Source organism: Pleuronectes platessa, chromosome 14, assembly GCF_947347685.1.
Source record: "Pleuronectes platessa chromosome 14, fPlePla1.1, whole genome shotgun sequence".
Lineage (NCBI taxonomy): Eukaryota > Metazoa > Chordata > Actinopteri > Pleuronectiformes > Pleuronectidae > Pleuronectes > Pleuronectes platessa.
The window spans coordinates 19,811,706-19,828,722 of NC_070639.1; the positions used below are offsets into that span (position 1 = coordinate 19,811,706).

Here is a 17,017-nt window from a genome sequence, read left to right on the forward strand (position 1 = left end):
GGGGGAAATGTGAAAGGCTGTGACAGAAAGAGTTGCTTCAAATTAAATTCCTGGTAGAAATCATCAGTGTCACAATGAAACGCTCGCGACGTGAACAGCGTCACGGGGGGAGAGATAAAGCAGGAATAGAATATATCTGTGTGTGTGTGTGTGTGTGTGTGTGTGTGTGTGTGTGTTTCATAAGTGTAACTGTGTAGTGGGAAATAGAACAGTAAAGTCAAACACACACACACGTTCATAAAGTGCTGACATGACGTAAAATGAATGGTTGCAGCTGTGTTTCCTTCACCACGATTTCCTTTGGTGATGGGGACAGCCGGGATCTCTCAGTGTGTGTGTGTGTGTGTGTGTGTGTGTGTGTCTTACAATCAGTGCAGAGGAGTTGTTTCCTTGTGAAAATAAATGGTGATCAATGAATATCTAAAGGAGATGAGGATCTTGTGTGTGCGTATGTGTGTCAATGCCCTTGGTTTGGCACTTTAAAAAGAAATTGTGTGACAGAGGGTCTTTTTGGAATTATTGCCATCTGTCTATACTTGTGAGGACGCACTTCATAACATACTCAGTCGTCAAATTGCTTTTATACTGTTATACTACTACATAGTTTGAATGTATTTTCATTGCCTAGTGTTTGTCCCTCCATCCTCGACCAGCTCTCGCTTTGCTGTCTCTGTCTCTCTTTCTTGCCAACGCCATTCAGGCTTAGAGACAAACAGGCAGAGGAGCTTAGAACATGAATGTGTGTCAGTGTGTGTGTCTGTGTGTGTGTCAGTGTGTTTGTACGTCAGGGGGCCAGTGCGATGCTGAGGGAGACTGGCGCAGTCCATTGTCTGAATCTCTCCCTGGTGGAACTTTGACTTTGACAACAGTCACACACTGACAAGCTCTGCCAAACCCGCGTCTTTAGAGGACCACATCTCTCTCTACCCCCGTCTGTCTCCTCCCTGTGATCTCCTCCTCATTCCTCTCTTCATCTCCCTCTTTCTCTCGTTATAATATTTTGCTTTATGGGATTTCTCAGTTTTTCTTTGTTTCCTTGTCTCTGTGGCTCCTGCAGACTTTGCTGTGGAATTAACCTGGAAGCCACCTTGTTAGGCTGATGTGGATTGATGGATTAATTTGTCACAAGGAGAGCAGCACATCTCTCAGTGTGTGTGTGTGTGTGTGAGTCTGTGTGTGTGTGTGTGTGTGTGTGTTTAAACGCTCCCCAATGCCACCACGCATTAGCTCTTTACAACTGTTCTTAGACGCAGGATTCAAACAGCTGAACTAAGCAATCTCTGCTTTGTGTGTAAATGTGAGCAGGTGCTCGATCTTAAACACCATTTTCCGTGTGTGTGTGTGTGTGTTTGTGTGTGTTTTTGTGTGTGTGTGGTTTTCTGCCTGTCATCTCTGTTTAGCACAAACTGGTTGTCTCTGTCTCTGTGGGCATCCTCTTGGCTGCCTCGCTGTATATTGAATGGCCTTTGACCCCCCCCCCCCCCCCAACCCCCCATCTCCTCCAGTAAGCCAATAAAGGTGAGCAGTAATCAGGAGATGGTCAGCGCTGTCGCTTCTTGCTGCTGCAGCTCTTCATCTCAATCAGCCTCTGCACACCGATCACTGACATTTGCCGCACTGTACCTCGAGTGATGCACGTGAGAGTGCAACACAAAGAGAGGGCGGCCATTTGTCTTGTGTACTCGACACAACCGGTTACATTCCCGGAGAGTTTTGTGTGTGTGTTGGAAGGTTGATTTTTCATACAACAGAGATACAGCTTATGGATTTAATATTGATCTGGGATTACATGTTGCTCTTCTCTGTGATACATCAGAAATTAATGCTACATTACTGACCACAATATAATAGAAGTACAGTATGTTTTTTTCTGGTTTGTTTTGTTATTAAGCTCCAGATTTGTTAGTTTGTGCAATTATTGTGTAATTGCTATTAACCACTTAGTTGTAGAAGTAGGATGTCATTGATCCTCAGTTTGCAGATAAAAGGACACTCACAAGTCAGCAGTATTGATGTTCGGTCATTGAGTCTGATTCTTTTCTCAGATACTTCTGAACTTTTCTTGTTTTCTGACTAAATAATCTAAAGCTAAATTTAACTGGGATTTGACAAAAAGATGAATTGTGTTCATGTGATTTTGTGTGTCTGTTCAGGTGTTGGAAGTTATGTCAAAACCGTTACACAACTCACGAATGGGGAAAGCAAATGAAGAGAAAAAACATTGAAATGACAGATGTCGGGAGTCAGTTCTGGTCCATTATACTTGAATGTGGTGGTTCCTGTGGAGACCAGTCCATCATGCTACATCGGGCGTTATCCTCTCTCAGTATTTCCCTTTTTAAATGGTTGCTGTTCAGCGCTGCAGCCGCTGCATCAAGCAAAGAACCAGTAAATACTGACCTGAGACATAAGATTGAGTATGATGTCACATGTTTTTTACTGTTTTTGCGGAGCCCATTCAATTAATAAGAAGCCCTGTGGGATAGCAAAACCTCATTTCACCGTCTGGGAGATTGACTCACATAACACACACAATATATAAAAAGAAAATGTTGCTTGCTTGATGGATCTTCCCTCTGCAGCCTAGGATATCTCACAGCACATAACACACACACACACATGCACTAAACAATCTACCTGTTACCAGCATTCACAGTTTGAGGAAGAGGTAATTAAACATACATGCTCACACTGAAGAGCCATGACATTGCAGGTAGAATTTGTGTAATGCAATATATTAAAGACATAAGTCAGTATTATCCTGCAGACATGGTCTCACAAAAGGAATGTCCTCCTAATGCTGTTGTCTACACAGCACAGTACATCCATCTATAATCCCTGGGTTGGGTGGTGAAGTATTTGTGTTGTGATGTACTCCTCAACTCTGGTTCGAAAAATGTGGGTAACGCCCTCTAAAGTGAGTGTCGAGGAATTTGTGACTTAATACATCTTCTGGCTTCTCTCATATTGTGTATGACGTATAATAAGCCTGACCGATGTTCTGTCTCACTTGTGGTCGAGGGAATTGGATAATATGTTATGTTTTGTGTCTGGAGGTGTCATCTTGTTTCTCCAGTGAGTTTCCAGTTTGCCAACAGTCCCCTTGTAAAACCACATTTAAATTCACTTAAGGTTTTTATTTGGATGCACTCCAAATTGCACACACTCATGGATATTGTTCCCTTATGTATAATACAATTTCTTCCATCAAGATCCATGTGATACTCTCTTGAAATCGATGAAAAGTAGAAATGCCTTTTCACACTTTTTAAGAAACTAATGGAATATTCCTGGATCTTCCCCTTTGTCCACATCCACGAGGCAATGACTGTGTTCTCTCATGGCCCATGTCCCATCCTTCCACAGATTATTTATTGTGTAATCCTGTTGACAAGCAAACCAACAAACAAACACATGGACAAGGGAACAAACATCCTCCTTGGCTGAAGTAATAATGACGATCCTGACCTACACTTGTTATCTGCTCCCTTTAAATCTGCAGTTTCACATGAAGCTTTGTTTCCTCCTACAACAGATCTGTTTTAAAATAAAGACATTTATTCAAGTAAGAACAACTGAGGCTCATTAACTTGATCCGTATATCCACCAGTGTGAGTGCCAACAAGAAGATCAGCCATTTTTTATCAAACAAACACATGTTTTCTTCATCTGTGAGAGAAGTTGAATATGCATCTTACTGAAAAACCTGTACGATGATGTAAAGACCCACAGAGCTGAAGTCGCTCCATCTCCTCTCTGGTTCTCTCGCCGTCTGTGTCGCTGCATTCTGCTGCTAAGCCACTGCTTGGTGTAAATTTGACTTTGAAAGTAGCCCCGTTGCCTTCCTGCCAACTAAATAGCCTTGGGATAACTTGGCGCGCTCTCTCGTTGTGTTTGGCTTTTAATTGTTAATTTCTCTCTGTCTCTCTGTCTCCCTCTTGTTGTCCCTCCCTCTCCTCTTTCGTTCAGCTCGCTCACTCGCCTTTGTTTGTCTCTTTCTGTTCGACTCCTTCCCAATGTCTGTTTTTCTCTTCCATTCCCCCCCCCTCAAACTCTCGTATCCTTTCCCTCAGACCACTTTGTTACTGTTGTCTAGCTGGTCATCTCTCCTCTCTCTCTCTCTCTCTCTCTCTCTCTCTCTCTCTCTCTCTCTCTCTCTCTCTCTCTCTCTCTCTCTCTCTCTCTCTCTCTCACCCTCTTTCTAAAAGCAGCTTAATTCTATCATCTTATTGGTAATTACATTTATGACACAAATCCTGCTACTCACAGCAAAATTCTTTGTGTGTAAGAGACCAAGTGTGTGTTTGTGTGTATGTTTTGGTATTTGGATGCCTGCTCATCACCCAGTGTGTGTGTGTGTGTGTGTGTGTGTGTGTGTGTGTGTGTGTGTGTGTGTGTGTGTGTGTGTGTGTGTGTGTGTGTGTGTGTGTGTGTGTGTGTGTGTGTGTGTGTGTGTGTGTGTGTGTGTGTGTGTGTATGTGTCTGTGTGTGTGTGTGTGTGTGTGTGTGTGTGTGCATGGTTCATTGCCCGATAACCCAGCCAAACAGCACTAAGCTATTTTACCACTGTTTATATCGTCCTTCTATCTAAACCCTCTGTAATCAGATGAGTTTGGACTCAGAGGCCACAGACTGAATTACACTGATTGTAGTTTTCCTCAAACTCAGTCGATCGCCCCACCGGAGACAAACCTCTATCTTTGCACCTCGCATTGACAACAACTACCCCCCCGGTTCATGTGGAATACATCATCCCACACTGATCCGTACAAATCAGGGCGTGTCTTTTGCTGGATTAGGAATTTATTGTCAAATGCCTTTTTTAACTTTGATGCTGCTTGTGTTTTGAGAATGTTGTTGGCAACTGCAGCCATGTTGGCGTGAGGAGTTTCAGGAAAGTGAATAAAAGGAATAATACATCAAATATCACGGACGATTCATGTAGAGTTGGTTCATGGTTTTCGTGGCCTTGGCTCAAAAGTTACTGGCAGCTCTAATCCCCGGTCCTTTGAGTTTTCAAGCAGTGGATTAGCTATTGAAATGGACACTTATAACTTTACACGCCACACTCAGCTGGCAGCCGTATAGGTCCTAAACCTCGCCACCTCCATGTTAATGGATCAGACATGGACCAAACTAAAAAGTCAGAATACACCGCAAATGCTTTTTCCTGTCCGTGGTTTTTGTCATTCCCGGTTATTCTTATCACGCATATGTATGTATATGTATCAATACATCAGACATATTGGCTAAAATCTTTTGATTGACAGCTGAGGTTGCAGACTCCAAGTGACGTCATCGGCGAAAGATGGCAGCGATCATGTCCGAGATATTTTAGCTTCATTCCTGGAGAGTGGGAGGAAGTGGAGGCGTTTGATCCATTATCATACACAGTCACAAACACAGTCCAGTTTACCTTATAGAAGTAAAAAAACAAAAGGCAGTCAATGTTCTGAACACATGCAGCTGCTTCTGTGCAGGTATATTCCAATTAACATCCCACCACTGTGACATGTGTGTGTGATAAACACTGAGCTGACCCCGTTGACCTCGATGTGTGATCCAGAATACTGGGCCACACATATTGAAGACAAGGGGTGTAGCAAACATGAGGCCAAGGTCCTTTGTCATGTGTTAACATGTCATAACAAATATCATTTTGATTTGTTTCCATCTGATTTGAATTGATAGATCTCTCGCTGCAACACTGCCAGTCTGTACGGTTTCTCAAGCCCATTGGTCCATAATATCTACCATCATGTAAATACTGTCATTTAATCTAAACACGTACTGATTTGGCCTGAATCGCTGTGTGAAGAGTTTGAGAAAGTACATGTCTGAGAACTCAAAGTTATATTCTGTTGACTTGTGTCTCTCCAGTTGTGTCAAACTTATTCTACAGCATCAATCCAGGGTTGATCCAGTGCAGTGGAATCACATATCATCTGATGATGTGTACTTCTACAGTGTGCATCTGCATGCCATGTGTACTGTGTTTATGGATGGGAGTTATGGCCCTTGTCCATCTCCTCCCTCTGCAGCCGCCTTAAATTATGCATGTGCATACATTCAGTATGTGTTATTACTCTTTATGTGTTTGTGTGTGTTTGGTTAATGGTTTTTTAAATAGATGTGGAAGCCACATCAGCCCTCTCATATCCCCACACACACACACACAAACACACACAAAGAGCAGTCATGTGTGTATGGGGAATCATTAGCTAAAGTGATGCAGGTTTGGCTATCATGAATCACAGTGGCATCATATCGACAAGCCAGAGCCAGCAAGGAATCCAAAATGTGTGTGTGTGTGTGTGTGTGTGTGTGTGTGTGTGTGTGTGTGTGTGTGTGTGTGTGTGTGTGTGTGTGTGTGTGTGTGTGTGTGTGTGTGTGTGTGTGTGTGTGTGTGTGTGTGTGTGTGTGTGTAAGGATTACCAGTATTTTCAGTTGGCAGCGAGCCCAGCCTTCCTCCCTCCTTCCCATTTTTCTCTGTCTCCCTCTCTGACACCGTGGAATTCCTCGGAGGGAACTTAATTTGCCGTCTCCCTGTCGTCGTTCCTCCCGTCCCTCTTCCCCTCTTCCCCTCTTCCCCCCCCTCTCGCCTGCCATCAGTGTCCTGTCTGTTTCCGGTGGCACACGGTGACGGACCGAACAGAACACGTACATTACCTCCCTGCTGCTCTTTTGTTTTACACTCAGCGGCCCTCACATGCTGCGGGGACAGAACAATAAACCCGGTCCATCTCAAGCAGTCAGCCTGTCGTTAGCTTTAGAGTCTGAGCAGCAGGATGCCAAGATTTTAAGGTAGTCTGCTTAACCCAAGACATGGCTTAATTTCTTTCCACTCTGAAACTATACACCCTGGAAATTATTAAGCTTCAGAACTTATCTCCACAGCATCTCTGATCTCCGCCTCAGTCCCCCTCTCCCTCTCCCCCGTCTCCTCACACATTGCTCCCCCCTTCATCATCCTCTCCGCCGCGTCCCTCCCTCCCTCAGTAATATCTCTCGCGGTATACTTGAGATGATGGATGGAGAACCAGTAACAGTGAAGCAGACTTCACATCCATCACAAACTCAACAACAGCCCAGTTAACTGCATCACTGTATTTTTTTTCCGGCCTTGGCTCCGCTCTCAGGGCTCAGACATGTCGAGGTCTTTCCGGCTCCACAGGGTTTTTAACCCAATCAGACCCGGGGCTGGCGGGAATTAACCTATTTAATGGCCTCATCAGACTTTTGGTCATTTCCTTCCATATACATGCCTTTCAGGTCCCTCGTTCATTTTAATTGTATTTCCATCTTATCCATTTTGGTAGAGCTACGAGGAGACTAATGTATCTGCCTTTCTGTGTCCCCCCCTCTGCCACCGCAGCTCCGGCGAGTCCCGTAGAACTGGGCCCCACCCTCGGCCTGAAGAAATCCAGTTCGTTGGAGAGCCTCCAGACGGCCATGTCAGAGGTGAACAGGAAAAACGAACTCCTCCCTTTCCACCGTCCTCGCCCAAATATGGTCAGGGGAAGAGGCTGCAACGAGAGCTTCAGGGCAGCTATCGATAAATCCTACGATGGGCCGCCTGAAGATGACGACGGTAAGGGAGAGGAAGAGCGCGTTGGCCTGGATGTTGCACTTTTTGCACTGTTGCAATGTCTTAATATTCGATCTGAAGGAAGCTACCGAGTCAGCCTGCTGTATCTCCTCAGGCAGGGTGTTCCACAGCCTCTGGGCTCTTACTGCAAAAGCTCTGTCTTCAGCTGAGAATCTGGAAGAGTTAAAAGGCCCCTGCCCCGAGGGTCTCAGAGAGTGAGCAGTGTCCAATGTGGATCAAAGATCTGTTATACACTGAGGAGTCAGACCATTAAGTGCCTCCTAAGTAGTTAAAATAACCTTAAAACCTATTCTTAAACATAACATTCACCAGTGTAAAAAGGCTAAAACAGGGGTGAAGTGTTCCAACGTATTTATTCTGTTTAAAAAAGGTTTAAATATCTGTAGTGAAACTGGTCTAAAATAAGGAATTTCCCAGAATGCTTTGACGTCACTGATTGGAGTGTTTAGTCTGATGAGACAATCCAAAAGTGACTTTTTATTATTTTCCAAAATGACATGACTTACTTCCATATGCTACAAGTTTCCCAATTACTCTCACCCTCAAATCTTTGTTTTTATAAGTCATTCCTCAGATGATCAACACATATGGTCCCGAGCAGCCGCGTTTCATCACAGTAGGTGATTTCCATGTTGAGTTGGGCTTTCACTTTAAATATTTATCCGGGAGCTAAATAGCCATTGCTTAGTGTGTTTCATTCAGGAGGTGGGGTGGGGTGGGGGTGGGGGTTGTTGCGGTTCAATTCCCAGCTGCATTATTAGCAGCACACTCTTATCAGTCAGCACCAGAGTAATGAGTCGGACTGTTTCAGATCACTACTCTCACACAGGAAAGGACTAATAGGGCAAATCAACACCACGCACACGCGGCGGCCACATCCGTCACCGTCTTTCTGAACGTTCAACACTTTGAGAGCTGCTGTTAATTGACAGATAGCAGGACTCTGAAAAGCCCTCTGAAGATCTCGCCCTCTTTGTGTGTGTGTCTCTCTCTCTCTCTCTCTCTCTCTCTCTCCACATTTAAATTACATCTTCACTTCTGTGTCAAATATCAAAGCTCGTCGGTTTCCGCCTGTCGGGCGTCCAGAGGTGGATCAGCTGTTGTGCCGACACACCACTGGTGATTGGGAGGGAACACGCTGTTTAAACAAGTGAATGTTTAATCTGTGTTGATGTGTGGCTGATTCACTGTGTGGGATCCTGAGTGAGTCCAGCTAAAGCTACACAGTGCATCACAGTTTCCAGTGAATCCAGTTGTCAAGTGTCCAGTTGAGGCTTTGACTCAGTGGCTTTTAATGTCTCGTGTCAACCGGGGGGGGGGGGGGGATTATAGTGGTGAAAAGTTGTTGCTGTCTTTTTCCTCTTCTGTCTTTCCTCACATGTTGTTTTACATTAATTCTGTTTAATCTGTGCCTCTTTCTTTCTTTTTTTTTGTTTTCATCTGTGATTGTTAATCTGATATTTAGCATCATTTTGTGAAAACAGCTATACATGGATTACGACTCTTGATAGAACCCATTCAATTTTGGATCTGGATCGGGGTGGATCAAAGCGAAACATTTATTTGCTGTCTTTATTTAATACTTTGAGCTAATGGACTTTGTTTCCGTTGATTTTCTCAGAGAATAATTCATGGATCTAGATGGAAAAAAATCTGGCATTTTTTCAGATAACTGATATTTATGAGTTTGAGAAATTTGGTGCCGAACCAAAGTAAAATCTGGATCTAGTGAATGTAATGGTGGTTTCATGAGGGGACTGCTGGGTCTTGGAAGAGATATGTTCTCTCCCAGTGTCTAATTTCCCTGTTTTGTCTACTTGTAATGTCCCCTTCCCCACACACCAGTGTGGTGTTGTAAACAGCAGAATGTTATAATGGTTTCTGGTGAGTTCCATCCCGTGACATAGCTATTAAAACACAGCACATTGTAACGTACTTCAAACAAATAAGTATTTCCCAATGTTTTACACTGTTGTAGTTTGGTATAATAAAGAAAATAGCTCTGATTGACTTTATGTGATGAATCATGACCGTGGTATGTTATTGGCTCTTTTAATTTGAACTCGATACATTTTCATGTTGCTTAGAACAAACTTCTGTAACTCTGCGGTTCAGATATTACAAGCAAACCTCAGTAGTTACTTGAGAACAGTTTAAAAGCCTCTCAGAAAGTACACATGCAACGCTCTAATGGAAGTTTTATAGAGGTCACAGCTGTGGCCACGGTCATGTTCGGTTCTTAGCTGCTTATTAGCAAGGACCAATACGAGCATGTTGCACACACAGACACACACACACACACACACAAGGACACACAATTACATTACATTTCTATCCTTTCAGTAGACAGTCTTTGTAATTAAGGGTGAAGTGAATATCCACACAAAGTTAAATCTCAATTGAAGTAACTAATTCGGTTTGGTTATCTTATAAAATCTGACAAGTGGTGTGTGTGCGTGTGTTTGTGTGTGTTTGTGTGTGTGTGGCTGTGTGTGTGTGTGTGTGTATGCGTGACATCATTGTTATTCAAGGCCAGAGCTCCAGTCTGTCGAAGAACTAATGAGGCATTGCCGTTTACGCTTTGAACATTTTTGCTTTCTTATTATTGAAGAGTTAATTCGTTCTCTGTCAAGTTAATAAATCTGCTGTGGAAATGAGGAGTGGAGAGATGGATAGGTGCACGATCACTTTCAATCTCTGGTTTTATTTTTTTATTTTTAAATCTAACAAAAGAACAGCAGTGGAGACGAGTGATGTTCTTGTCTTTCACTGATTATACTCTGTAAAACACCATTCTTATTCTAATCCTCATCTTTCTTGTCTTCCTCTTCTTCTTCTTCTTCTTTCGGTCCCCCCACAGATGATGGTACGGACCCGAGCTCAGGCCGTGACACCCCCGCCAGCAGTTCATCTCGCCAGGGAGCGGTGGATCAGATAGAGGAGAAGGGTAAAAAGGACAAGAAAAAGAAAGCCAAGACAAAGAAGAAGGAGAAGAACAAGGGAAAGGGAAAAGAGAAAAAGAAAGCGGAGGAGCCCGAAGAGACGGAGAAGAAGAGCAAGAAAATAGGATTTGGTCTTCTGAGGTGAGTGACAGTGTGTGTGAGAGAGAGAGAGAGAGAGAGAGATAAGGGAGCGGGAGAGGATTCCTTTTAAAGCTTAAACATGTGTTAATTTTCGTATGAATCTTTCTATGTTAACCGTACGCGTGTGAGATTTTATGACCAGTGGTATCTGGTAAATTGTCATGTCTAGGAATGATAAGTTAAGTTAGCACTACATGATTTTTAGCCAGATTTGCCAGCGACACAGATGAACGACCACCTGACCAGTGTAGGTAGGGGTGATGAGCTCCTGGACCTTTACTCTTCACATGTCTGTAATCAGGGACATCGAGCTATAACCATGTGTGTGAGGGACAAACTCACTGGGTCTCAGGTCGGGTCTGGAAAGAAAGAACATAAAGCCTGTCGGGCTCAGGTCAGGCTGGATTAGTTTTTTTTTGTTTGATTCTTTGTATTCTACACAGAAGTGTTTCAGCTCTGCTCCAGCTTCCTGTGTCTTTATATGAGCAGGAAGCCTGAAGAGCAGAACAATCAGACAGATTCTCCCTGTCACCTTCTCACATGTGATTTCTCGGCTGTGTCTGACGTCCTTTCCCCATTCAGTCGTGTAGTGTGAACTGACAAGACTCCTGATCAACAGACAGGACAGCAAGTTGTGTCGTGTGAACTGGGTTTACTGGGAACTTTTGTGAAACTGATGAACAGAAATGTTTGGTGTATCAAACATTCTGCGGTAGTCACGTCCGTTTTATGTTTATTTACTATAAACTTCACGTATTTTTAATTCAGTTGATGATATCAACATGATAACTTCAACTTCAAACTGGCTGATAATCAGGTAAACCCACTGGTTGGATTATCTGACCTCAAAACGAGGTCATAACTTGCATGCGAACCTGCTTTCATAAGCAACTTGACTGTTAAACATGCACACTGGGCTCTTTTCCCCCCTCATGAAACCCTATCACATTCTCATATAAAGGCACACAAAGTCCACTGTAAGAGCGCTGCCCCAATTTCCTTTAGAGCTCCTGAAAATGATCCGTCAGAACTCTTTCAAGTGATTAACTCTAATGTGAATGGGACATAGGGACACACCAGGTGTGAATAGGGCAAAGTGTTTCAACGAACAATTTGTCCCTTTTACCTCACTGCCTAGCTAATTTGCTGCTTTTTCTTTTTGCCGTGGTTGTTTCTGAAATGGGTTTTCACATGACCATTACACAGATGTCGATCTGAGGAATAACACTTACTCGCGGCAAATTGAAAAACTAAATAAAGCCTCAGTCTTTCAAAATACGCTCACAATAGCCGCCTGTGAACCCAGAACACAGAACAACACTCCCAGATTCCACACTTTATCACAGTGATTATATCTCAGGGGTGCATGTTATTTAAAGTGAAATGTTTGGCAATAAGACTAATAAGCTTTTAATGTTACCTAATTGAATAGATTCAGTGTCCTCTCTTTCAAAGTGTTCACCTTTCCCTCACCTTGTTTTTCTCACCCTCAACTTTGGGCTCTCTTTTGCTCAATGGTGAGAAATGGCTGTGTGTACTTCAGCCTGGTTATAATTATGTCCTGGCCAAGTTCATACCTTTTCTTTGTGATTTGAGTTTATTGCCATATTTGTGTTGCATTAGCATTAGACATCAGATCTTAATAGCAGACATTTTAAATGAAGATCATCTGCACAGCAACAGCACTTATTCATAGAATATTTGATTTTATGAAGAACTGATTTCAGACTGTTCCACATTTGGTGATTTGGACATTTACAAGTCTTAAACATTTGCTTTAGCCATAGTTCAACCATATCTCACTAACATGGTCCATTGATGGTACTTGATGATACGATTATTAGACGTATATTGTTGTACATCGTTGGCCAATAACTACACAAATGAAACGAATGTTATTGTTCTCAGAACAGAATTGTAGCTGATAATCACGAGCCAATACAAATACGCACTGAATTCCCTTTCATCAATCCTCATTTATATGAAGTAGAATGGTTCTCAGTAGAGTCCCTACCTCCACCAGGGCCTAGCAACACTCAAAGATATAAGTCTTCTAAATTTGATGGAGGTAATAAGAAGATCACGCAACAAAAGGACTAAGAAATCAGATGAATAGAAGCCTCTGCTGCCTGATGTACGTCTCTCAGAATGGCAGAGGATTGGAAAACGGTGACCAGAGAGGAGCTGTTTATTTCAGTAATAACAGTAGTGCACTCTGTTGCTACTAGAGAGAGAGAGAGAGAAGGAGAGAGAGAGACCATTTCTACTAATCCACCCCATTGTGTGGAATATGTGCAGCCACCTTTGTATTCCCTGAGTGCTACGGATCATACATTAGCCAACTCTTTTTCGGGGGTTCTTTCCTAAGGTGAAGAGGAAAACCAGGTTGTTTGTGCGGGCCACACACACATCAGGGAGAGAGAGAGAGAGAGAGAGAGAAAGAGAGAGAGAGATAATGTGTGTGTGTGTGTGTGTGTGTCATTAAGTGAAAGGTGGACTAATCCAGAATTATTCCAAAGTGTCTACAAACAAGACGTTCCTTAAAGTTATTTAAAACTTGGTCACATCTGCTGCTTTGTCTCTTTTTGACCCAACTTTTACAAACCTGTGATATTTTCTAATAACTTTACATGAACCTGCCGACCCGTGGGTCGACTTGTGCATTACTAATGTGGAGCGTGTGGCAGACTGGGAACGCCACTGAAAAACCCTGAGGTGATTTTTGCCTCCCAGCTTCTCTCCTCTGCTCTGTGCTGTTTGTTTGTCTGTTTGCAGGAGGGCATGGCTGACACAGACACACACACACACACACACACACACACACACACACACACAGAGCAGTTTATCAGACACCTGGTGAACAAGCAAAAAACACACTTGCAGAATGGCCCCCTCGCTCCTTTGTCCTCTCTTCACTCGCAAGGGCAGATTATTTCACAGAGACTCGTGGAGCCTGTTATGATAACAGGGAATGAACAGTCCAGTTGAATACTGGTTCCTGTCGTATCAACTCTACAGAACAGTAGTTACCCAGTAGTTAATTTACAGGTTAGATCACTGAGGGGAAGAGGAATGATGACACAAGGCAGTTTAATGTTTCAAGGTTTTTATATTCGATACAAATAAGATGAGTTTAAATGAGAAAACATAAATATTATTGGAATTATTCATGTATTAATAATCGCTAAACCACATTTAAAAGGAAATGAATAAGAGATATGATAATAAATATGCAATACAACAAATTAATACCTTACATATTCCAAGCCTCCGGTTCTCCACAGTCCTCACTCCGCTTCTGTCTTCCCACAATACATTTTTTTCCTTTACCCCCCCGAGGCACTACATAACCCACCTTAATGCACAGACTACATCTACATTTGCTCACCTCCTTCACTCCATCACTCAGTCTTTACCAGTATTAGCGCTGCTTTAAGAGTGTCAGAGTTCAGGGGAGGTCGCACCGAACCCCCTCTGTTTATGTTCATCCATTCCTCTTCCTCCTCTCCACCACTCTGTTTGATTATGGTCTGGACAGCTCGTATATGGCACACCCAAGAATTCTCCAGTTTAATCGACCCACGCTTTTCCTCTCCGCTCCCGTCTCTCCATCCACCCTTTCATCTAACCGCCAATTCCCCCGATCACTTATTGCCTTAAGTGCCTTAAGAAACTGTATAAGACACCCAAGGATATATTTAGACCTTTCCTCTGCACCCCATCTCTCATCTCCATAAGAGGGTCTTGATTAGAGCCCAGTGATAATCTCAACCTTCCCTCCTTCGTGTCTTTCTCGTCATATTCCTGAAGCCTCCCTCCCTCCCACCCTCCCTCCCCCACGATCTTTCCCTCATTTCAACTTTTTTCCTCTGTCTGCTCCCTTCAGCTCCGGCTCCCTATCTACATTTGATTGCATGTAATGGTGGGAGATTGAGAAGGCAAATTGGTGCTATTCAGTACAGTTCAATCTAAGCCGAGCTGCTGATTTGTCACATTCATCTGAGGCCAGCTTTGATCGGCCTAATGCTCAGGAGGAGAGGACGGTACGGGGAACTCAACCTTCCCCTAAGGCCTCTGGTTTTTACTGGAGCAAACGGTCATTTTGTTTCATCTGTTGCTTCGCACAAAAATCGCTTAAATATGCTATTGTGTTGTGTTTTTGCTGTTTCTACCTTTTTAGCCGGTTTTCCCGAATCTAACTTGACCAAGGCAGGATTCCAATCTAGTTTTTCACTTTAATGAAGAGATGCTGTAGAAGAGTAGAACAATTTGAATGTAATTTACTATAATTCACACTGTTATAACCCAGATATTAAAGACAGACTGTGGATGTTTTCTGTAAATGCTCTTTAAAGGGGACAGCTGGCTGTGTCATGTGAACTGCTGCCACCTGCCAGTCAGTTATGCCAATCAAGGTGTGTGTGTGTGTGTGTGTGTGTGTGTGTGTGTGTGTGTGTGTGTGTGTGTGTGTGTGTGTGTGTGTGTAGGGTGGTAGTCGTCCTATGTTATGAATATTCATGTAGTGATAAACACGATTGGTCACACGGTCAGATGGTTGTCATCTATTTGGCACATGGTTTCTGTGAATATTCCTCAGACACTTTGAATGTGTGTGTGTGTCTCTGTGTGTGTCTGTGTGTGTGTGTCTCTGTGCATTCTCTGCAAATTGATGTCAGTTGTGTGACCTTATGTTCTTCTCTGATCTATATATCTTTTCTCTTTCTTATTTAAACAGATATGCCTGATATTGAAACAAATCTGGCAACCCTTTGCCTCTGAACATTAATATTCCACAGACACACACACACACACACACCTACAACCATGACTTATTGGACAATAAACATAATTGCCATTGGTTAAGAGTTTGGATCTTAAGTGGATATGTTGTCTATGTGTGTGTGTGTGTGTGTGTTTGTGTGTCTGTGTGTGTCTTGAAAGCGGGCAACTGTTAACATGAAAATATGTAAATGTATTAGGTGCGACTGGGAGAGGACGAGGTCTACCAGACCCAGAGAGGGACAGACGCTGCTGCTGCCAGTGCATCATGTTGATGTGACTGCTGCTGCATGTATATATGCATGTGTGCATGCTGTTCATTTGCAGAGTTATAGTGGTGTGAATTTATGAGAATCTATGATAATAAATGCATGGTTGCCTGCCTGGTCGTAATCGTGCACTGCTGTACCCGCCTCCATCTTGTCCTGCTCCATGTGTTGTGTGTGTCTGTGTGGGCATTTGTGTATCTGTCCATGTGTGTGTGTGTGTGTGTGTTTGCTGATTGTCTAGTGCGTAATCTACTTTCAAAAGAAACTTTTATTTGGAATCTATGTTTACCCAAGCAAAAATTAGAATCAAAGAGCAACGTAATTGGATGCAGCCACAACATGCCCCCCCCCAAAAAAAAAACTTAAGAAGTAAAACAAAAAAAGATCTGTTACAATTAGAGCCCGATCCTCTTTGAACGTTAAGTCTGTTCTCTTTCGTTTTTACCTCCTATTGATGTCTATAATCACACTTTCCCCCATATTTGCCCCCTTTTCCGTTTCCTTCCCCTCTCTCCACTCTCCACCTGGTCATAATGCAGTGCCTCTGTTAGACTTAAAGTGCTCCATCATTGGGACTATTAGCCCATCTGACGGTGGGGCCCATTACGGCTGACTAGCTCCACTGTGGGGTCTATTATGGTTGAGTTCCATGTTAGGCCTATTAGCCCAGGTCTGTTCAAACTGTAGACTGTACCGGTGTGTGTTTGTGCGTGTTTATGTGTGTGTGTGTGTGTGTTTGTGCGTGTGGTGTGTAGATGAGAGGGCTGATGGTAGAAAATGGACTTGTTGCTGCGCTCCCTGTGATTTGCTGGAGACTTTCTGTTCAGTGGAGCTCTCCATTAAATCATCTCCAAATAGAATGAACAGGATTATGAAAGTGGATGGAAATTTTGTACGTGGGCATGTGTCTGTTCACACCGAAGACTTTAGGACAGGATGGACTAAATGAAACCTCCCCAAAAGTAAAGCCAAAGGGTGTTGATCGCCCCCTAATGGCTGTCTGCAGTATAGGTCATAAACCAAGCCTCCGACACTCCTCTGTGTTAGTGGATGGGGCATGGACCACTTTTCCAGCATGTTTAGTTTTCCTTTTCTGATTTGATGTTTGATAAACAATGGTGAAAACAGGGTGTGATATCATTATGACAGCTGAGACTGACTCCTGATTGGTTTTGTGTGTTCACAAGGACCTCGAGGCTCCACCCCCTGTTCGCTACTGTGCAGACTCCCGCTCCAAATCCTCAAAATGGCTGCGCTTGTATCTGGCTTGATTGTGT

General features: G+C 43.2%; 1 protein-coding gene across 1 annotated transcript in view; it reads left to right on the forward strand.

Moving 5' to 3' along the window:
* pard3bb (par-3 family cell polarity regulator beta b) overlaps window positions 1–17,017 on the forward strand; it is a 189,416-nt gene that overhangs the window by 102,447 nt on the left and 69,952 nt on the right. Inside the window, exons 19-20 of the mRNA XM_053439841.1 lie at window positions 7,376–7,591; window positions 10,470–10,692. Coding sequence (XP_053295816.1) covers window positions 7,376–7,591; window positions 10,470–10,692 — 439 coding nt within the window. The remainder of the gene's footprint in view (window positions 1–7,375; window positions 7,592–10,469; window positions 10,693–17,017) is intronic.